Source organism: Parus major, chromosome 10 (genome assembly GCF_001522545.3).
Source record: "Parus major isolate Abel chromosome 10, Parus_major1.1, whole genome shotgun sequence".
NCBI classification, from domain to species: Eukaryota; Metazoa; Chordata; class Aves; order Passeriformes; family Paridae; genus Parus; species Parus major.
This window is the reverse complement of record NC_031779.1, coordinates 11993837-12016721: the sequence shown is the minus strand read 5'-3', so window position 1 is coordinate 12016721 and position 22885 is coordinate 11993837. Positions and strand designations below refer to the sequence as shown.

At 44.3% G+C, this 22885-nt stretch overlaps 1 protein-coding gene across 1 annotated transcript in view; it reads right to left on the bottom strand.

The window, feature by feature from the left end:
* Positions 1 to 2981: 2981 nt before the first annotated feature.
* CTXND1 (cortexin domain containing 1) overlaps positions 2982 to 22885 on the bottom strand; it is a 34686-nt gene continuing 14782 nt past the window's right edge. Inside the window, exons 2-3 of the mRNA XM_033517067.1 lie at positions 10641 to 10815; positions 2982 to 6629 (exon numbers count right to left, since the gene is read on the bottom strand). Coding sequence (XP_033372958.1) covers positions 6396 to 6575 — 180 coding nt within the window. The 5' untranslated portion in view covers positions 6576 to 6629; positions 10641 to 10815 and the 3' untranslated portion in view covers positions 2982 to 6395. The remainder of the gene's footprint in view (positions 6630 to 10640; positions 10816 to 22885) is intronic.

Genomic DNA, 22885 nt, shown 5'->3' with positions numbered 1-22885 from the left:
ACCCACAAACAAACTCCTTTTTCACTGCCCTGTCTCAGGGTTTTTAACCTGTGTGCAGAACAAGAAAATCCTTCTTGGATCTTCAGAAGCCTGGAGGAAAAAAACCAAAACCTTCCTGCTGTGTCAGCCACCTGCAAGGCCCCATTCAGGGTCATGCAACATTGTGTGGGGAGACAGACCTGCACCCATGACCAGAGGAAATGGAAATGAGTGTCCAAGTGGATACCACAGCTCTTGTGCTGGCCTGGAGCATCCTTCTCCTGCCTGGTGTTTGTCTCTCAGCAGAATCCAGCAGCTCCCAGCAGCAATCCGTGATGCCAGGGGTGAGTGGTGCTGGGGTGTGGGGTGAGAGCTCCTGGAGGGGTGCAGGAGCTGCTTCTGGGTTGTGCTGCTTTATCACAGGGTGGGCAAAGAGGCAATAAATCATCCTGCCTGAGACTATTCTACCTGATTTTGTTATTTTTCTGGTAGCAAAACTAAAGGCAGGCACTGTTTAGTACTTTGAGATGCATTTTCTTGCAGATCAAAGCATCGTCTGGTTGGTGCGTAACGAAAAAGCTGGGTGTAATTTATAATAGTGCTGTTGGTATAATTAAGTGTCAAAAAAAATATAAAAAAATAAGAAGCATGGACTAAACCCCTAATATGTATTACAAATTTTAAAGGAACCAATGGCTTTTTGCTGTGAAATGCAGGCACTCTGCACCTGAAGTAGTTTTCTGCAGAGGTTCTAATTAGCAACAAATGCAATATCTTGGGAAAAAAAATTAGTTTTGATATAAGTGTTTGGGTCAGCAATATTCCTAATTCTTTCATCACCCAGGCAGTAATAACTCAAAGTAAAACACTCTCTCAGTAGCTATTCAGGGTCAAGGTAGGGACTTTGTGAAGAGAGACAGAGCTGGTAGATGATATTCACCTGGCTTTTGGCATTGAGCAGTGAGGCAGGAGACCATTTCTCAAGTTTGATTGCTGCTTCTGCTCAGAATGCCCACACAGTTGCTGCTTAGTGAGAAAGAAGGAGATAATTTCTGGGATTCTAAAATTGACTGAAGGCTTTGGAAGTACGTGAGGGACATGCTGAGGTACTGGCACCGTGCTGCTGCACACAAAGCTGCTGTGAGCTGTTCCTCCTCATCTTCCCTCATTCCCAAGAACTTCTTCACCTCAACTCTTTCTGTGTTGCACAAGTGCTTGGTTTTCCATGAAGTTTTAACTACAGACCTGTGCTTTCTGATTTTACTCTATTTGTTCATAAGCAGCTGAGACAGAGCTGGTGTTACCACAGTCAATGAACATCCAAGGGAAATGCTGCAGGAGCAGAAGTCCCTGGAGGCAGCTGGACATCCCTTGGGTCAGCCTGGAGGATCAGCACCTTGGTCCATGAGTCCTGAGGGGCTGGCTGGGAGCTGCCACCACAGGGAGGGATTCTTGTCCCTCTCCTCCAGTGGATGTGCAGGATCCAGGGCAGCTGTGCTCAGCAGGCATCTCCAGTGCCCTGTGGATGCCCTGGAGCTGCCGTGTCCTGGGACCCCCTTTGGGGGGCTCTGGGATCTGCTGAAGTGCTCCCAGCTCTGCTGCCTGCTCACCCCTATCAGAATCTTCCTTTCATCTGCAGAGGCAAGCTGGAAGCTGCTGGAGAAATCCAATCAATCTTAAATATAAAATAAGTTTTGAAAAACTTTGCTGTCTTTATGGCTTCTGCACACTTAATGCAATTTTAATACATTTCTGGTTTCCCTGTGTGGGCTGCCTGGCTAGGTTCCAGCATGAAACATGGAGCTTTGTAAGTAAGAACTCTGTCATTCAGTGTTTCTTAGCACCATTGTGAATTGAATTACATATGATGACCTGAGAATAAATGCAACCAGGATTTTCAGATTGTTTATTGCTTTAAAGATGCACGTATGATCAGAGTTTTCCTCCTGGTTAGCAAGGTATTGACTGTTTTTAATGAAAATGGTTTTTAAAATAATTAAAATATGTGAAGGAGATGGCTGAAGTCTGAGCAGTCTGAGCACAGCATTTCCCAGCCTGAGTGCTGTGTTGTCTTCTGAGCTGAGGTGATCTGGGCTGAAGGTGCCTGCTGAGACTGTAATGACCCAGCAGGCTGGGGACACCTTTGGCCAGAGCAGGCTGCAGCAGCATCACTCATGTGCATCTCTGGCTTGCCAGCAGTCCCTGTTTCTTTCAGAAAAAAACATTTCCAGAGTGTCTGCTCAAATTCAGCTGCTTCTGGCCTCGGTTCAGGTCTGCTCTTACCTCAGCCAGAGTAGCTGCACTGAAAAGAGTGTAAGGACTCCAGCCTCTGCTTCTGACTAGGGGAGAAATAATGATTTATCAGTGGGGTTTAGTCTTTGTGGCAAACTGGGTTCCAGGCACAAAGATCCTTCTGCCAGAGGACTTGCTGCAGGGACAAGCAGATCTATAAAGCACCCAGCTTTCAGGCAACAGAGCCCTTTTTCAAGATGAAAGAATTAGCAATTCGTCTCTTCATCTTTTTCAAGAGGAGGAGTTCCCTAGGTGCTTTTTACCCTGCATATCCCATATTCTGGAGCTTCTTCAAAGAGACCCCCACAGATGCTCCATGCTCTTCATTTCCAGTCACTAGAAGGAGGGATTCTAGTCTCAGTGGCCCTATTTCTTTAGGTATGCAATTTGTTACCGATAATGAATTGCTGAAATACAGATTCTGCAGTCCCCCACTGAGCTGAAGCTCAGCTGAGTGCTCTTCCTGGCCAAGGGAGTAACCTGAAATAGCCCCTTTGGAAAGGCTGACCTTCTGCAGAGCTGCAGGAACACCTGGGGCTCCGACAGCTCTGCCCTGAGCTCCAAAAACCTGTAGTGGTGCAGCTACACAGGGAGCTGCGCTCTGCTCTCACTCTCCAAGGAGGGCTGTCACAAATGTATGCCCTTCTTGTAAGTCATGTTGTGTCTGAGTATTTTTAAAGATGTCCTGGCAGCTGTAAGAAAACCACAACAGAGACAGCAAGGAGGTTTCCCATGTAGAAGCTGTTTATTATGTTAGATAAATACACTTGCAACAAGTTTGACTTATATCCTCTGAGTGCAGTTGCTGGTAGTATGGCACAATGATTAAAAAAACAACCAAAACTAGCAGAGGCACTTGTTGCATGCAGCTGAAGTTACTACCAAGCCCAGCAATGCAGCTCCTGCTGACAGAGCCCTGTCCTGGCCGTGAGCACGGATTTGCCAGCGGGGTCGGACCAGCCGGAGCTGCAGCGACGCACCTGGGGTGGGAGAAGAAAATCCAGGGGGATTTTCTCCTCCCAGGGGAAGGAGCAGAAAATGTCTGGCTTAGGCATGATGTCCAGTATTGCTTTTGGTTAAAGAGGAGTGAGGTTGTGTGATTGTAACCAGTGGGGAAAGGCAGAAATTAGAATGAATCGTAGAATATGCTGAGTTGGGAGGGAGCCATCAGGATCAGAGTCCAGCTCCTGGCCTGGCACAGGACATCCCAAGAATGCCACCACGTGCCTGAGAGTGTTGTCCAAAGGCTCCTTGAACTCAGGCTCGAGTCCTGTCACTGGTCACAAGAGTAAAGAGATCAATAAATTTACATTTGCTCTATAAAAATGATCTTGTTGACTTTTATGAAGTCATGTATGTGAATATCCAGATTTTTATAAAGACATTTTTTATCAACAGAAGGATGGACTTGACAGGAGGACAAGTGCCTTTTTATTAGAAAATAGAGACCCCAGAGGGGTCTTTTCATTAGGACTTTCAGGAAAATCCATAAAATAGCTTTTTTCAGCTGGACAAAGAGAGGAAAAAAGTGGCAACCATCCTTGCAGAGCAAATTTGTCAATTCACTTCCTCAACATTTGTAACCTGTCATTTTCAGACAGGCTGTACTTGTGTGTGCCACTGCCCCTGCCCTGCCAGGAACATGCCACAGGACTCACCCTGGTCCCTGTAGTTGGGCAGCCTGCTCAGAGGCTTAAACTTAAGCACCTGAATAAGTCCTTAGCTGAAGTGGGGCTTATCAGTGACATGTGACAATGCCAGAGAGTCCTGCATGCAGATAAACACCGAGTGGAGTGCTGGCACTGAGAGGTGTGAGGACAGGCTCTGTCCTTGCTCTGCATCAGCTGTGAATTCAGCCAGGTGACCTGCAAACTGAAAATGTCACTACCCTGGACATCATTTGGTTATTTTGCTTGTTTTTTAAATAGCCCCACTAGAGGGATACAAGATTTAATGACAAAAAACAGGTTCCATAGTTTAGCCCAGGGAACAGAAGCGTTGTTCTTTGAGCTAGGACATCCATTCCTGTGGTACAGATAGACTTGCCCACAAAAAAGAGAGAACAGTGAGTTTGCTCCAAGTATGATGAACATTTAACATTCAAGCCTGGAAAAGTGCTCTGTTACTGGTGATTACCTGGCTAGCAGAAGCTGAGGCTAAGTAACAGCCTGAGGAGCAATCTGCAGTGGGTAGTGGAAGCAGTGGAGGTCTCTTGCTAGGGGACATCAGGAGGAAAGCCAATCTTTGAATTTCCTGCCTCAGGAGTGGGATCTCCTACAACGGAGATCAGCAAAAATTGTGTGGTTCAAAAGATCCATGCAAAAGTCTCCATATGCCTCATAGCCTGCTATTTTGGGATCTCTGTGTTTGCAGTGTTGAGCACCTTACACCCTCAGAAATCAGTGGGCTGTGTAAAAAAGCCAGGTGCCTTTTGGCTTGGCTCAAAATACTGCAGTGAGACAGTAAATGGGGGTCTGGACAAGTCCTGTGCCTGGGGAGAACATCCCTGCTGTGTAACAAGAGCCAGACCTTCCCTACTGGTTTTAGCAGGAAGAGTTGTAAGTAAGAACCTCATTTCTGTGTTTCTATCTAAGGCTCTCCAGGTGCTTTCTGGTATTATTAGATAGACAAAACGAGGTGTGACAAGATGAAATTGTTACACCCATTTCACTGATGAGTAGACTGAGGCACATAAAAATTGACTCTTGTGATCATCAAACAAATCTGTCGGAGATAGAACAGTGCCTTACAATGTCTATGTCCCAATTTTCTTGTCACAGCCTTTGCTTCCACCTTTCTCACCCACTGTGTGTTTTCTTATGGCAAAAACCTGGGGGTCAGGTAGGAGGGGAAATGGAGAAGTGTCATTCTTGAAGTGTTGTGCTTTCAAGCCTTGTCTGTTCACGGTACTTGCTCAGAACTGCTTCCTTTCAATTCCACAAGTTGAACATGTAGCCATGAAAGAAAAGGCAGGCATGAGCAAACCTTAGAATCTGAGGAATAGAGAACTTTGGAATGCTGCATTCCCCACTCTTCAAAGGTAAAGAATAAATTTCCAGCACTCACATGCTCACTTATGCCTTCTTGCATAACAGCTGTCTTAATGAACTGAGAGAAGGAAATGTACCTTATAAATTTGTGGGAAAAATCTTCCTTTGAAAGAGCTGAATTTCTCCGAGGTAGAATGCTTATTATTGTGTGTTGCTGTAAATGTTATGCTGAGGAGTCTGAATGACAAAGCTGGCAGAAAAGTCTGCTTATTGTCCTTGTCTTTCTAGTCCTGCCTCATCCCACTGAAGTGCACCTGAAGCAAAAGATGGGTGAAATTGCATGTGGAATCACTCTGAAAATCACAGCAAGTTCTAGGTAGTTGACACCAGCAGCATCCAGGCTCTGCTCCAGGGATTTTTTTGGTGCCTGCCAAGCTCAAAGTCAGTGGCCTGACTAATCCAATGGCCTGTGACAGAGGATATGCCTGATTTTTGCATGACTAGGATAGAGCAAGGTGGTGCTATGGGGTCTACAGCAGTCCAGGAGCCCCTAATTCTGAGTGCTTCCATATCCTGGTCACTGGAAATTTGGCTGCAGTGGAGGAGGGAGTGCAGAACCAAGGGATTCAAGAATAAATCTGCTTGTATAATTCTACTTAGCCAGAGGTACTTCAGCACTTCTACTTAGTGATGTTCTGCTATATAAAATCTGGGCCTTTCCTAAAATGCACCCATAATGACCGAGGAAGCAACCAATATTTGAAGCAATCTGTTTCCAGGAAAGACAGAGTTGCTTATTCATGGTATTGATGGTTACCCTGGGTTTGTGGGTGATATTGAGGGTGGGACAAACTGTGCTAGACCAAGAGTTATATTAGGAAAAGTCTGGAGAATCTTGTGCTACTTGAGTTAAAATGACAACTGTAAAATAAGAGTTGCTGCATAGTAGTAAACTCTGCTGCCAGAATGGCTTGCTGATATCTTGACCTGTTGAGCAAAAATAATTTAGGCTATGTGCTCTTGGAGATAATTGCCTTTGCCCTGCATATCTTGAAATGGCTGTGGGTCAGCCCTTCCCGAGGGAAAAGGCCTCCTGGAGCACAGCATCCTATGGCTGTGTCTGGGGAATCCCTGTCAGTCATCCAGATGCTGCTCCTCCCACGTGGACGTGGGGATGGCACTGTAAGGGTCCATGATGACTTTGGCACAGCGAATGATCATCACAATCAGGAAGAGGCAGAGGAAGACAAAACATGCCAGGGTCAGTCCCTTGTCCACGTCAACGTACACGGGCTCTGGGGTTGGCACCTCCATTGCTTGGGCCGCTCTTCATCTGGGCTTGAATTTACTCCTAACATCATCAAGCACCTGCAAAACAAACACGGTGTCAGGCACAAGGGATTGCTGCTCCTGGACATGGGAAAATCCCAGGTTGTGATGGACACAGATACAGGTTACAGGCCTGATAAATTCTTGCAGGGAAATAAAGCCAGTGGAAATGTTGTAGCTCAGCTGACTGAGAGCTGTGAGAAGAAGAAACCTCATCTCCACCTTAATTTAGCCCACAAATGCTTCTTGCTAAAATATTAGGCACTAAAATGAGATGTTAACAAAGAGAAGCAATAGTGAATGAGCACTATCCACTTGAAATATCATCTCTTAAAAGAGGCACAGACACTGTTCTTGTCTCAGCATTTCCTAATCATAAAAATATTTCCATTCCTCTGCTAGTGTGAAAGATCAGACAAATGGCAGAGCAGACTGTTTCTATCCCAATTTTCCTCTCTGTCCAAACATTCTCTGTCTCTCACTGGCACAAAGCAAAGTGAAAATTATGCATACTTATTTTCCATAATCTTTTAATCTCTGGTACTCAAGGTTCTCCAGGCAATAGAAGATTTTTTTAGGAGCAATATCATTTTTAAGTGGATGTTTTATCAACCAGAGAGGTACAGGTGATTATGTGATTAGAACAAGGATTATCCTATTCACTGCAGATGTCTGCATAGCTGAAGGTCTCCTCTGGCCTCCTCACCTGAATCCATAACCAAAATCACTTCAGCAGTGATTGAATCCCTCTGGAAGTTTGATTCTAGATAGTTAATCAGCTGATAACACAAACTGCTTTGCACAATTGTGCTGTAGGAGAGGAACTGACCTTACACAGAGTTGAGTCACTGCCCAGGGATGGGGAAACTTCTGCCATCCATGTTTGGCCAGGGTGGGAGGGAGAAGTGTTGGGGATCAGGAATATGGAATGCCTCTTTAAAGCAAACAAAACAACAAAGTTGTTCACATCAAATGCAATAATCATTTGATGAGCCAGTCCCTGCTTTAACTGGAGAGATGGGAACAAGAAGATATTGAGCTACAGAGAGAATTTGGTGAAACTAGGGCATCAAACAGCCCAGCTGCTCTGTATTACTGCACTAACACAGTGAGGAAATGCCAGGTTTTATTCCAGACAAGTTATCCTGGTTTGTTTGCAGTGAGCTGGTGCTGCTGGCAGGGCTGTTGCAGTGGTGGTTCACATCTGGCTGGAGCATTCTGCTCCTGCAGCATCGTGCTGTGCCAGCTGCCAGTGGCTGTCCCAGAGACTCCTGAACTCCTCTGCCCTGCAAATCTCCCTCAGCTGAACTGAAGACCTTTCATTTTAAAAGCTCACAGTTTCTTCCCTGTCCCATAATTTTCTCCTTTTCAGGTGGTTTTCCAGCCTCACAACCTCCTAGATCCCACAAGGCAAGTACAAATCAGCTGGGCTCTTGAGTCTATTTTAAGCACAAGAATGTCAGATTTTTTTTTAAATTTCCTGAAAGCATAGAAATTACTGCGACAGCCAGTCCTGCAGCAGGGAAATGAAAGAAGCTGATGGCACAAAGTGAATAAAACCAAGCAGATTCCTTGTGATCTCATGTATTTACCACTCACATCCTTAGGAGCTCATGAAGAAATCTCTGAGGAGTGAGGTCAGGCTTGTAAAGCTCACCCTGCCTGGTCAGAGGTTTAATATTCCCAAGAGACTGCTACCACTCTATTTCACCAGCCAAGAGATCTTACATTGCAGTTAATAACTTCATTTGATGAAAAAAAGGTTTGTCAGCAAAGCTGAGTACTAAGTATGAATACTTTATGGATACAAAAGAAAAAAACATTGTCAAAACTGCTAACATATCCCAGTCTTTTTCTGTAGTTCTCTTTTGGAGGTGCAACAAGGATGGGTGTGATTTTTCAATTTTTTTTCTCCCCTCCTGGATGTTGTACCATGTGGGGTTATTTCATCCTAAATTACCTCCTGCAGAATAGCAGAATGATCTGGTAATTTCCATCAGTAGTGATCTTGGAGGGAAAACTGCATTTTCACTCAAATGTACTTTCTTTGGAAAGATGAATAATTTACTCAGAAAATGATCAGAGGTTTCAAGTAGAGATCTATCCCTTGGAGATTTTTCTCTCCAAAATGGCATCACTCAATCTCATAGGAGTCTGGTGTAAGTGCTGCATCCCTCTGCTTCTCTCTGCCCCCAGGACTGTTCCTGGAGGATGCTTCTCTCCTGCTGGAAGGGAAAAGCTCTCTTTGGAAGGGATAGGCCAGGCAGAAGGCTTTACCCAGAGAGCAGAGTGAAAGGCTGTGGCATCTGAGCTGTAGTTTGCACAGTAAATTACAGTGACAGCTTGAACCTAATGATTTCAGCTTTATATTGATCTGTTTTGACAAAAGTAGGCATTTTCAGTGGGACTAGAAATACTTTTTCCAAAAAAGCTGTATTCTTGAGGTTGTACAAATCACATGTTTTCTCTCCTCCTGGTCTCCCCAGATGTAAAATGAGTGATTTGTGTGTGTTCACCTGGAGAGTTTCCCCCTGGGAATGTCCAGCTCCCAGGTGTTACCATGGGCATGCTGTGTCCTGCTGCCTGCCAGGTGTTTGTGGCCCTCCATCTCTGGAAGAGCTGCACATCTTGTCCTGCTTAATTCCCATTTCCTTGGCCAGCACCTCCACTCCCCTTTCTCACCTCCCTGGTGCCCAGCAGCACAGCCAGGCTTGCAGTGGGGTGTGGAAGTGTCTCCCAGGCTGAGAGAGATGGGCTCCATGCTGGCTGCTCTGCCTGCACATCCTGCCCCCATCCCAGCCCAGGGGATGTGCTGTGCAGCTGAGCAGAAGGGTTTTGCAGTCAGTTTTCCTTGGTCTGGTGTGTGAAATCCATCAGTACTGTTGGAATTAGCTCTCTCCAGCTACAGACTGGTTGGCTGGGTGTTTTGCTCTTGTTTACTAGCGGGGTTGATGTTGACAGCATTGTGTATGGGGGGAAAAAAAAGATCAGCAGAAACAATTATAAAGTTTCACACTTGAATGATCAAGTTTTCTCTGAATAGCTGAATTGTAGAAAATTACTTTTATTTCCCAGCTTGACAGAAATGAGCTGTAGAATTGTGTTTTTTTAAATTTCTCCATATTTGTTGAAAATGTGATTAGGTCTAAACAAAGCCAAAAGACGAAGCAGGACAATCCCTGGCTCAAGCTAGGCAATTCAGGCATCCTGAGTGTAGGTGTTCCTGTAAATCCCTGGGTGTTTGAGTGCAGTGTCTCCCCTGTCACTGAGAGTAGGGGTGTTCCCCAGGCAGGCTCACCCAGGGATGGGGCAGTGCTGGGTGAGTAATTCAGCACCAAAAGTGGCTGCACTTGGCTCCTGAGGGCTGCAGAGGGCCAGCACCAGGCAGCAGCTGTGTCACTGCAGAAAGGGTGACATCCTCCAGTTTTGGTGCCCTGCTCCCCTGGCAGGTTTTTGGGTCTGTTCTGGCAGTCAGGGGTCCCTGGAGCTGGGTCAGGGATGTGGCCCAGGGATCAGGAACCCCAAACCTCACTGAAGACTCCATCCTGAGCATTTGATCTCTGCTGGTTCTTTTGTTACCCAGTGCCCTTTCCAGGAGGGATTGCCACAGAAGAGAGATTATATTTAATCTTTATGACCTTATGCAGGATGTTGGCATCCTCCTTAGTGCTCCAGCTCTGTTACAGGCTCTCTGCAAGACTTGTGCTCATAACTGTGCCTGAATTTTGCAATCAGCCCTACCTATGAAAGACACTTTAAAATATTTGATTTTGGGTTTTTATTCCTGTTCTGGCAATCTTGGCACTGTCACTTTAAATATAAACTAGTAATGTACCACACATATTGCAGAGAGCTGGTTCCTGTGCTGGTTAATCATGTTTCAACTCATTTCAACCCTTTGGATTAATTTCAAAAGAGTCTTTGTTTTTAGTTTCTTGGGGTTTCTTTGTTTTTTTTTTCCTTTCTATACTCCTTTCCCAAAACAACAGATGTACAGGGAGGGAAGGGAGGGGAAATGATGAGATTTCACGTATGCAAGCAGATCCATACCTTCCAGACCTGGGTAGGAAGCCTGTCACATCCCAGCATCGCAGCATGGTGGAGATAAAATCCTCCCTGCAGTCATATTTCAAAAGTTTTGTCAGTCAGTGGAGCTTTAGCGGCGTCCGGGCTCCGCTCAGGTTCACCTCCACACAGACCTGGAAGCAGTTCTCACCGGGGTGTTCTGGAAAAAAATAATAATTGAGAATTGCTCCTCATGCAGGATGTGGGCGTGACGGACTCGTGCAGCGTTGGGAATCGCTCCAGCGCCAGCCTGAGGCAGTGCAGACACTCATGCACAGGATGGATTCGTCTCTCTGACATTCCCTAGAACCTTTGTGATAGGAAGAACAATGTTCCAGCCCGAGGTCATATCAATATTTCTTCTTAAACTAGCAGAAAATCTTGTTTTAAAATCACAATGAAAGATCAGCCAGGTTTGAATTGATCCTGCTCAGGAGTCTGCATATTTATTTAGGGCTTGGATGGTTTGTTTAAACAAAACTACTCGATTTACCAGAACTGATACACCAGGACTTAAAAACTATTAATTATTTGCTTTGTTTTTTTAGTCAGTCTGGTTTGGGGTAATATTTTTTTATACATGCACATAAAATAATTTCAACCAGCAACACTTGCTGGATGACAAACCTGGCTTTTTACACATTGTTGTGGAAAGGAGTTCTAGGGTGTAGGATGGGAAGGCTGAGAAGAACAAGCCAAAAGATGAGCCCCAGTCCCTTGTGGGGGGTTCAGCAGGACAGGGTGCTCAGCCAAGGGACTGGAGGTGAGTGGCCAGGAAGGTGAAATGCTGCTCCAGATAGGTATTGTGTGTGTTTGTCCAACGAAGTCACCTTCAGTTTGAAGTTCAAATCTATACAGGAATAGCCTGGACACTTGATCATACTCTAATATTCTTAACAATCTAGTTTCTATTAAAAACTCACTGCCTCTGAGCACAGGAGTCAAATGCTGTAGATGGATACAGACAGATGAGCTTCTTGCTACACCCAGAGAGCAATAATATGACTGTTAGCTTGGTCTAAAAATTAATTGTCCTTTTATACTTACAATCCTTTCAGCAGAAAATCAATACTTCATTTCAGTAACCCTGCCTTCCTCTAAGCATGATTTTTCCTAAGTAGCTGAAGGCGGGTTTAATCTTTGTTTTTAACTCCCTGTCTGGCATTTTGTTTTGGTTGTTGGACTATTTTATTTCTTGCTTTACATAATGAATTTCAATCTTTATGCTTAGCTTAGTTTATGCAAACTCCTTTTTTCGATCTAGCCCTCAGTTATGGTCAAGAGACAAATAATCTTCCCTCCACACACCTGCTTTCAGCCAGTTATAAATCACTGGATGCCAGTATTCCATCAGAAGACTAAAGACATCATTTACAAGAGCCCAAAAGTTGAAAACAAATAAACACATAAATCAATCTGGGGAAAGTTTTAAAAATTGCTGTTGCACAAATGTTTCCTTCCTACATAGCCCCATGGCAAGAATAACATTAATCTTCATTGTGAAAAAGATGCAATATACACTTAAAGTAACTGTGGCTTGCTTGTAATTTGAGAGCATCCTAAATCAAATAATCATTTCTCACTCACTTCAAGGAGCATGTGGAATTGCTCATTAACAAAAGATTAAAAAATAGATGGTTGTGCTTGGGAACAAGTTGGTGTTCAGAACTATTGAGTGAACTGATGGACAGTTGGCATCTGGAGTAAAAAGTGTTTCCAGCCTCCCAAAGCTCGACTTGTGTGAAAAACCCTTGATTAAAATTTTCTGGGGTGAGAACATCTGTGAATCTTTCTCAGAGACTGGCAGTGGTCATTCAGAGGTAAAAGAGAGGGGTAGGATCAGTGATGCACTTTCTGGGTTGCTGGCTGGACACAGGAGTGGGAAGTGATAGGGCTCAGGTGCCATCAAGAAGGGCAGGTGATGCAGGAGGAGGTTGGGGTGTCGTCTCTCTATCAGTTCCTTTACAATCCAAAGGGGAGCAGGAGGAGAAAGAAGATCCAGGGCTCCCTCAGAGCCCAGCCCAGGGATTTTGCTTCCCCTCCCTGGTGCTGTCCTGGGCTGGCCAGGCCCATCCCTGGGGAAGGGAGCTGTGTGACTCCTGTGTGTGCTGCAGGGACAGCCCTTTGGTTCCCTGCTGTGTTTCTGCTGTGCTGAGGGAGCTGCAGGGACTGTACAATGTGGTTTAACCCATCCTCCTGGCAGTGCTGGCTCCCACCCCACTGCTGCTGGGATCATTGGTTCATCCTTCAGCAGATAATGCCTGGAAAATGCAAAGCAACACCTGTGATAGGAAAAGTTGAGATGAGCTTGGGCAGGAACATCTGTCTGAGCAGGACCATCCTTCATTCCATGTGTGTTTTGATAAGGGGGCTGAAGCTGCTCTCCTTATCAGGGCTGTGATGCACTGGGTGCATCCCCTTTCATCGAGGCAAGAGGCAAATGGAAAGGAGTCTTAGAGAAATAAATGGATTAGCCTTTGAAGCCAAGGCTTGTAAGGCCTGAATAGATATGATATAAACTCATTTTAATGGAGTATCTGCTTTTTAAACTCTCTGCTGTTTAAATCCTCTGAAAGGAGACAAACATTCCTGTTGGTCCTGGCAGTTATTTTATAAATTAAACAATGACTCTTAGCCAGGAGAATTATAAGCAAAGCTATGGAGAAATTTTTCACTGCAGCAAAGCTGACAAGGAGGAAAAACGACCCATATTTTTCTGTACTGCTCCAAATTTTTTATTATTTTTTTTTTTACAAAAACAAAAGGCTTTCTTCAAGGTGGAACAGCAACTCCTTTTTACATAAATATTACCTTGTGGTAGTGATGTCCAGTATACTCTAACTTGCAGGATACCTCTCAGAGACACATTTTGCTCTTTCATCTTGAAAAGCTACATAGAGATCAGATTGAGACTGTATTAATATTTTTCCAATTGAGGAAAAGTATTGTGGATGAATTCTCAGCAAAAATAGCTGGGTTATGCTTGTAGAATTGCCACAAAAATAGGCAGAAATAAATCATACAGCCCTGCCTCATCTCTGAATCACTTATTTCAAATCAAAAGTTAAATTATTGCTAATGAATGTAACTCCTAGTCAAGAAAGTTCTAATAAGTGAGCAGAAAAACATCCAAAATAAGTACAGGTGGCATTGCCATTGTAATAGCTGGAGGTACTCTTTAATCCATACTAATAACTAATTCATACACTCTTTTTTAATACAGGCTTTTCTCAGATACTTCAGAAATTTGTGGGAAGAGGGATTTGATCAGTTAAACATAAAGAAAAATAAGGCTCAAAGTCCAGAGCATGCTTTGGCTCAAAACAAGACAAACAGGCTTTACACAGGGCTTCCATCAAAGGCACTGCTCCTGTCTGTTCCTCTTCTGAACCAGCCTGGTCTGCAGGGGATGGTGAGGATGGATGTTTGTAGCTCGTGCTCATGCACAAAACCTCCTGTGCCATTGCTCTGATCCTTTGTGGTGATCTAGCCAGGGCTGTGATGTCAGCTGAACCACATCTTATCTCAAACTGAACATAAAAATTCTTGCAAAGGAGTCCTAAAGACTGAATGAATAAGCCTGAGATGTAGTAGAAATATGGACCTGACTGCAAAGCAGGACATGGGATTAAACACTGTCAGCATCTGTTGCCAGCTCACTGGGCAGAAATAGACCCCCAGGAGGAGCAGCCCCAGAGCCCAGAAATGTTGTTTTGGTAAGGATCAAATACCCTTAGAAAACATTGGCAAAACCAGCCCTATTTAAACAGATTTATGTCTCCTTATTGGTATGAGGAATAAGGAAGAAAGCATATTTGAAGATGTGAAATGAAAAGTCAGGGGTCCCAGGTGATCCCAATGAGTTTGGGTTAGGGCAGTGTCAGGGAGCAGAGCCTTGTGCTACGTGGGACACCCACAGCAGCTCACTGCTTCCCTCCCTCTCCAGCTGGAAAGTCAGAATTATTGCAGCATGTTATCTAATTTCAGCTGTAATTTGCCAACAGGAGAAGCAGAAATATCATTACTAGTTTTTCCCTGTTTTCTTTTCTCAAGAGAACAGTTTTTCTCTTGCTACTATAAGAACGGGGAGAATGAAAGTTGGCTGGTTTTCAGAGGCACTGAGTGCCTCCAGCACCATCTGGAACCAGTGTGAGCAGCCAAACAGCTCAACAGCACAGAAAATCTTCCTGTTTTCAGATCCCCCCCTTTCTGCACAGCTCTGCACATGAACGCTGCACAAAAGATTCTTTCTGATGAGGATCCAGTTGGCACCCACATAAACTATATTTTCCACTGTCTCCCAACAGGGATGGATTGCATCTTCCTTCAGAGAGAGGCCAGATGATTTTTATTACAAATGAACCAAAACCTTGAGTCAGGACATGCATTACATTTTCCATGACAGCCCTGGCTGAAGGATCCTGATAAGAATTTAAGGATAATTGAGCTCTAGTCCAGAGCTCTGTAGGTAGGTAACAAATATAGCAGCTTCCAAATTTGGCATGTCACCAAGCGAGGCTGGGTGAAAGGATAAATGGCCCATTGCTGAGATGAGCGAGGATCAGTCAGGATCCTGAGTCAGAGCCCCAGCTGTTCACGGTCTCTGTCTCCTGTCCTTCCCAGGACATGTGGGCAATATCTGCTGTGGTAAATCAAACCTGTCCAAGGCTGGTTTTTGGCATCAAGGCTGGCTGGTAAAGAGCTGCTTGTGCAAATGGGGACAAATGTTTTAGCAGGGCCTCTTGGGTTAGGATAAGGGGTAATGGTTTTAAACTAAAACAGAATCTATTTAGATCTGATACAAGGAAGAAAACTTTTACAAGGAGGATGGTAAAACACTGGCACAGGTTACCTAGAGAGGGTAATGGATGCTCCATCTCTGGAAATATTCAAGGTAAGTTTGAGCAGGGCTCTGAGGAACTTGATCTAATTGAAGACCTCCCAGCTCATTGAAGGTGGCTTGAAGCTTGATGACGTATCCCAATATATTTGGTCCCTTCCAACACAAACCATTCTGTGATTCTATGAAATCCTGCTCAACTTGGCCTCTGTGACAGATTGTTACATCACAATGTGGTTTTACAGAGATGACAAACTAAACTTGTGAACTTTGTGTATCTTTTAGTTGAGGAATACATTTATTAGAAGTGCCAGATGGATGGGCATAAAATGCTTTTTGTGTTTAATCAAAGACAGAGAGCAGTCAAAAATGATCTCTGAGAATGGTGAAACAATGGGCCTCTTTCTGACTGGGCTTTGGTGGCAGGAGCTGGGCAGAACACCAATTTAGTGATCACCACCACAGCCTGACATGGAAAACTGCCCTTACAGTGAACAGCCACCCCGTGATTATCACCTTGGTTGTGGTTCTCATTTCTGGGGAATGTTCCCTGGATCACCTTTGGGTGAATCCTCAGGTTCCCATGCCCTGGGGGGCTGCTCCAGGCCAGGATCTAATTCAATTTCCCTGCAGCAGCTCTGATCCACGCTAGTGATGGCTTTGGCCATAGCTTTGTTTGTGCTTGGGGCTTTGTGGGTGACTGATGCTTTTTCATTCCCTCCTTCCCTCTCATCCCAATCTGTATGGAAGATATTCCTGAGTATAGCCCATGGCCTGAGTGCTACTTGTGTTTCTCCATGGGTATTTTTCTGATCATGTACTCACGTACACTCTCTAAGTATACATGCAGCATTTTTATCACATCAAGAAAGGTCCTTTTCTCAGCTGGAAGCCCATTGACTTTTCTATAAAACTTGTAGTCAGAAACACTCTTTAATTAAGACTGTACAGAAAAGAGCTTTGATTCCAGACCTGTGTTACAGCCCGATGTTGTTTTCTCTGTCACTAAGGAGATTACTGGAAGTGTACTCCTTGATTAAAAAGATTGTGGGCAATTACATTCCATCTCCACATCTTCAGCTTGTCACTGGGTCACTGGGAATCAGACTGCCAGAACCTTTGTACATGTTCAATTTATAAAGAACTGTTTTTGGCACAGCACCCAGCAGTCCCAGACAGCCAATACCTTATTAATGTGCCATTAGCCACAAGGAACATTTTTAAGTGAACCTAAGGCACAGGGAGCCACAAGGGCTTGCCTGAACTGACTCAGCAGTTTGGAAGGTCTTTTCTCCCTTGCAGGGATCACACTGACTTCTGAATGTGCCCAGATGTCCCAAACCTAAGTGCTCTTTTACCCCTTGTAACCTTCTTTTATTTTGTCTTTTCTGGATTGGGATCACTGTGGTTTAAAAGGTGAGAAGTGGGCTGAGGAACAGATACCTGCCATAAGGGAGTTCTCTTTAGGATAACTAAAGTGACCAAAGGGATGATCAGTTGCTTTATAAGTGTCTGAAGAAAATGGGGAAAAGGTGGCTGAGGAATCATGTTTGAGCTATGCAAAAATCCCAGATCAGGTGAGTGGGAAAATTATTTCCTCACAATTAAAAAAAAATAAAAATCACTGGTTTTCAAAACAGGTCAACTGAGGGACATCCAGTGAACTAGTAGTGACTTGTTCAAAGCTACTACTAAAAACCAGCTTGTTATTGAAAAATGGAGTTCTTTATTCAGCAGGTAGTGACTTCCCAAAACCTGCTACCACAGAGGGCAGGAGACAGCACCAGCAGGCTTTTTGAACTGGATGAATTACAGACAAGGAGTCCAGAAATAGACCCTGAGACCACTAACCAGAGGTCTTCCCTATGGCTTCCTCATACACCAGGTGTGGGTGTTGGAGGATGAGCTGCCAAACGTGCCCAGGCCAGCACAGGGTCCCTAACAAGCACCTCCCCTCAGACCCTGGGCTGCCCCAGATACAGGTTTTTTATATTCTCATTTCTTGGACTGCCAAAGCTTTTGGGCTGCCTCTGGAAAGTCCCTTTAAAAGAAGAGAAGATATATAAGATGTGATCCAATTTCAGCTCCAATCTCTATTTGTATCTGTAAGTAATACAGCTCTAATACTTTTAAAACCAGGCACTGATCTTTGCTTCTAGTTCAACTCTGTCTCTTTATATTTACTGAATATATTTATATTCAGTGCAATAATGACATTCCTCAAAATCTCTTCATGCATGAAAAGGAACTAAACTCAAACAGCTCAGTCCTATGAATAATAAGGTGAGATGTGTCCCAGTGGGTCTCTGCCTGTCCAGGGCTGGTATTTCCTTATTGCTGCAGGCTCATTTTACACCCATGCTCTTGGAAGTTTAATTAATTGCAAATGCAGGCATTGGAGAGTTTGCAGTCCAGGTGACTTTGGGCCAGAAGCAGGTATACATCTAACATTAGGAATTGCATCCCCACATCTGTGTGTGCTGAAGAAGAGACGATTACCTTTGAGCAGCATCTCGCCAGACACGTAGCTCAGTCCAGAGATCCAGCCACTGATCTTTAAAACTGCAGGGAGCATGGCATGATGACACCATTAGGATTAGCTATATTTTCCTACCTCATTTGGTGTACTTCTGTGTGAAGATTTATGCTAGGACAGGAACTAACAGGACTGCAGTCATGACTCAATGCAGAATGAGATTTTTCTAAGGCAAAATTTTATTTATGTGCAAATGCAGGTCTGGAACTGAATTATTATTATTATTTTTTAAGTATTCTTTGTTTCCCCTTGGACTGTTTTCCCTGCAAGGTCTTCTAGATGATTCTAGTGCTGAGCCTCATGATAGGGAATGACTCCAGATCTCCCACAGGTTCAATGTGCTGCAGCTGAGCCTGGAGCATCTGGAAGGACAGGACACTGAGCTCAAAAGCAGCCCTTGCTTTTTAGCTGCTCAGCTGCAATTCTGCCTGGTGATGTTCCATCAGCTCTGTGCTCAGAAGCTGCTCCTGCTCATGTGCCAGCAACAGTCAGACTTCTTAAACCAGGGGTTTGATGAGGATGGGGAGTGTGAAGTGGCAGAAGGAGATTTATAACTTCATCATGGTTCAGCATAGGTCTTCTCTTAGAAGGCAAACAAGGGCAACTGGTTTTGCACAGTTCTGCATTGTTTCTGATTCACAGAATAAAAAGCCTCAGATTTTCTCCCATGTCACTGCAGATTAACACAGTTATCTGGATGCTGTGGCTGGGGGAAAAATGGTTCCTCTATACCAAAACCCCTGACATTCCCTTTTGGGTGGAAGCCCCTGTGTAGGTACACACAGCATCTCACACAGAGGTGTGTAAGATGCTCAGGGTTTGTGCAGGGGTAGCTAACACAACCACAGGGATTACCTAGGGCAGGACAAGGCAAGGGACCATGTTTTGTTTTGTTTCAAGCTGTCTAGAGTAGGATTGTTCAAGTCACTGTAACAGCAAAGCACAGACCTCAATTCTAGCTGAGTTTAGGAGTTAACACTTCCAAAGGAAGGCAAGTAAAATCTTATGACCTCTATTTTTCTGAATTACTGAAACTAATTATTAACTGAGAACACGTTAAGCAAAGATATGAGGAAGCTCTTTTAACAGCAGAAACCTCCAACACTGGCCCCCAGTTTGCAAGTCTGGGCTTTGCCTTCTCTTGGTCTGCTCTGCAAACTGAACTCTGCAAATGGAGATTTCCTCCAGCATCTCTGTCCAGGTACATGACTGCCCCAGCTCTGAGGGTGGGCAGCAGTGGAAAGTAGCCTGAGAGTGCTATAAAATTCAGTTCTCATAAATATGCCAAGCCTGAAGTAGGAAAGTGATGTCCAGGCTGGTGGCTGAAGCAGGTGCAGGGTGGGAAGGAGGCTGGGGAGGTGCTCACACACCTGCTGTGTCACCAAGGTCGGCAGTGATGCACAGGGTAAATATCGTGGGACAGGGCTGCCTCAGGCACCCTTCCTGGGCTGAAGGAACACTGCAGCTGCAAACCATCCAAAAGCAGTGAGATGTACAGCACTCAGCTAAAAACCAGCTCTTTATGGGCATGCTAAAATATAGCCTGCATGTGTCTGGGCACCTCTCTTTGAATGACTTTCCCCCAGCAGAGAAAAATGTCTGGCTTCTATTTACATGGCTGTGAGCACCTTTGAACTAAGCTAGCTTTGTAAATGTTGGACTGGCAGTGGGAAGGTTGATTTCTAGAGAAATTCTTTTAATAATAAAATCAAATAATAAAATGCCTCATAAAAACTGCATTGACTTCAACCAGGCAGACAGTGGGCAGCTAAAAACTTCTGACTGCTTCACTTTAACCCAGCACTTCGGGGCTAAGCAAAACACAAATGCCACCATGGCTGTGGTAAATGTCCCTCAGGAGCAGGAAAATCAAGGGCAGCACTATTTACTGAGGAGAGTGTGATACTCAGTGAGTAAACTTTGTGCTTCCAAGACACCTCTGTGGAATCAGTGGGATGTATAGGCTGGCAGCCTACACTTGGCATTTCCCATATTGTGCAGTGCTACGACAAACACAAACTTCAGACCTCCTCCACCTCAACTGCTTTTATTCCGTGCACTGACTCACTAGTGACTTCGCAGTGAGAAAGGCAGTGGGGTTTCTGCATTGCTGGGTTCATATGCCTGAAGGTACCATCTCAACATCTTCCAAGGCCTCCATAAAATCAGGTCTGAGAGCTAAACAGTCTCAGGAAACCCTGCTGAACTTTCAGGAAAGCCTTACTGCCAGAAAGGATGCTCTGATGGGAACACTGCATTCCCAAACCAAATTGCCCTTGGAATCACTTCCCCTTCTCTGCCAGCTAATAAACCCCTGATTTTCTCAAAGGGAAGTTCAAGCAGAGTTTTGACTTTGAAAAATAAGTGCCAGCAATTATCCGCTGTTTGATATAGCCAGTTCTATTGATATGCAATATTTCATAGGAAGTGTTTAAATATTATAATAGCAGCATAAAAACCTGCACTTGACCACAAAGAACGGTGTCCAAATTATTCCTTTGGCATCTACTGAAGGTATGGTTTTTTAAGTCTTCCAGAGGTTTGATAAGCTGTCTTGTCACAACTTAAAACTTCTCCTGTGAAGTAGTTTCCTGAATGCTGCCCTGAGGTGGGTTTATTTGAGTTTGGTGTTTTGCTTTTTTCTCTTGGTGACCTACTGCAGTGGACACCAATTAAAGCATTTGGCAGCTTTCTCATAAATATAACCTTGAAACTGTGGAGCAATCTACTGGTGAAATGTGGCCAGCCTATGCATATCTGTCCATCAAATGACCCTGGAAATGCTGTGGTTAGGAAGGAAAGCAGATTTAAGAAATTGGGGGTATCCTCTCCCCACAGCACCCTGGTACATGGCCCCTTCAGTTTACACTGCAGGGACTCCTCTCCACCCCCTTCTATTTCAGGTCTTCTGACAAAGCTAATTATGGCAGCAAGTGACTTGCATCAATGACACTCAGGGAACACAAGCAATTGTGGGCTTGGGAGTTCTTGAGCATTGCCCTGTCTGCAAATTTTATTTCTTCCAGTGAAAGTGTAATGGTTTGCTATTTATATATGTTTAGGAAAACTCTTTTGCTATACATTCACCTTTTTTACTTTACCACCAGTCTTGGATAATTAATAGCCTCAGAGACCTGCTCTGTTACAGGCAGAGGCTCTGAAAACTTCCCTTCTGTTATGTTTTTTTAACTTCAGAAGCAACATTTCTTTTCTAACCCTAAGAACATAACCTGGGAACTGGATCTAGGTTCTTTGCTACCTCATGAATCACCACACAGGGAATGATTCCACACTGGAACTTGGAACAGCCTAATAATTCAGGAGCCAGGAGACATCCCAGCTCCCACACACACCCTGGCCTTACATATGGCATTGCTGCATTGCTACTGGATATAAAAAGCCTACAGGATCTGTTTCAGTCAGGAAGCAGCCAGGACTGTGAATGCAGATGAGAAGTAGACTTAATTCACTCAAGGAAAACGAGGCCAATAGAAAACGAACATTATTTTCCTGTCTATAATTGCATTTTAAGTGCATAATAAGTAGATGATGGTAACTATGTGCTAAAGGGTCCAACTGTTCTTAATTGATTAAAATAGCTTCTGAAGGCTGTTCTGTTGTGGATTTAACACAACATGGTGTTATACCATTGCACCAGGATGAGTTTGTAGTTAGCTGCATGTCTCTTCTCTGGGTCAGAGAGATTTCCACAGTTCAGAGAGTATCACTTGGTACTGGCAGCCACCTGTCTCTGTCCCACTGACCTCAATAGCAGGGCAACTGCAATACAGCAGCACCAAAACCCTGCTGTCTCCCATGCCAGCTGAGTCTTTCCTGCTGGTTAGTATAGCATTCAGCTTCTAGAAATAAGCTTGGTGGTCAGACATGCTGAGCTGGGGCCATTGTGCCCAGCTGCTCTTTTCTTTATTTCTTTCCCTCTACCCCAATGGCAAATGTCTGATCTAAAATTCTGTGGTGTTTCAGATTGAATGTGTTAATAAATTTCCCCCTTCCTCAATAACCCAGAGCAGGCCTGGGAGTGAGCACAGGATGAGGCACACTCAAACTGCAGGGAGGGGAGAGTGATGGAGGGCTTGGGATGGACAGGTGGAAAAAATCATTTATCCCAGGCCAGCAGGGTGAGGGGGACCATGCCTGGCTCTGTCCTGGTAAATACTGCATTGAGTTAAAGAAGCATGGTGAGACAGGAACTGAGTTTGTCCTCTGTGGGAAAATTCAGACCTGGGACTACATCTGATTCTGAGTCTTATATTTCATATCTCAGAGATGGGGGAAAAGAGGTGAGTATTCTCCCTGTGAGACCCTGTAGGAAAATCAAGAGTTTCTTTTCTCTGGGCAAGGAAGATGTTAAGAAAAGTATTTTTCTGTAGGGTCCTAGAATGAAAACATAATTTATCCTACCAAGGCTTTTGTTCTCCAGCCAGAGAATGAGGAGTGCAACTCTGAAGTGTCTTGAAGTTGGCTGCAGTACAGGTTGCTCAATATTAATTAAAAAAGAAATAACAACAGCATAATCACTATGGCCAGCCCAGTGTTTTATTCCACCTTCTTTAAATAGACTAAATAAATCACTGACTTAATAAATATTTTCCATGAAGTAGCATGGCAACTGCTCCAGTTCACTGGCAGGAGTGCAGACAGCAGAGTCCTGGCAGAGCCTGAACACCCACGTTTGAAAGGCAGCATCTCTTGTCTTTAATTGCAGAGCCTTAAATCACACAACCCATCTTGCTCCAGGCTCTATGTCTTATGTTAACCTGTTGTCAAAATAAATTTGATTTGCAAATATACAAGAGCTGGGCTGATACTTTAATTTTAGATCACTTATCTGAA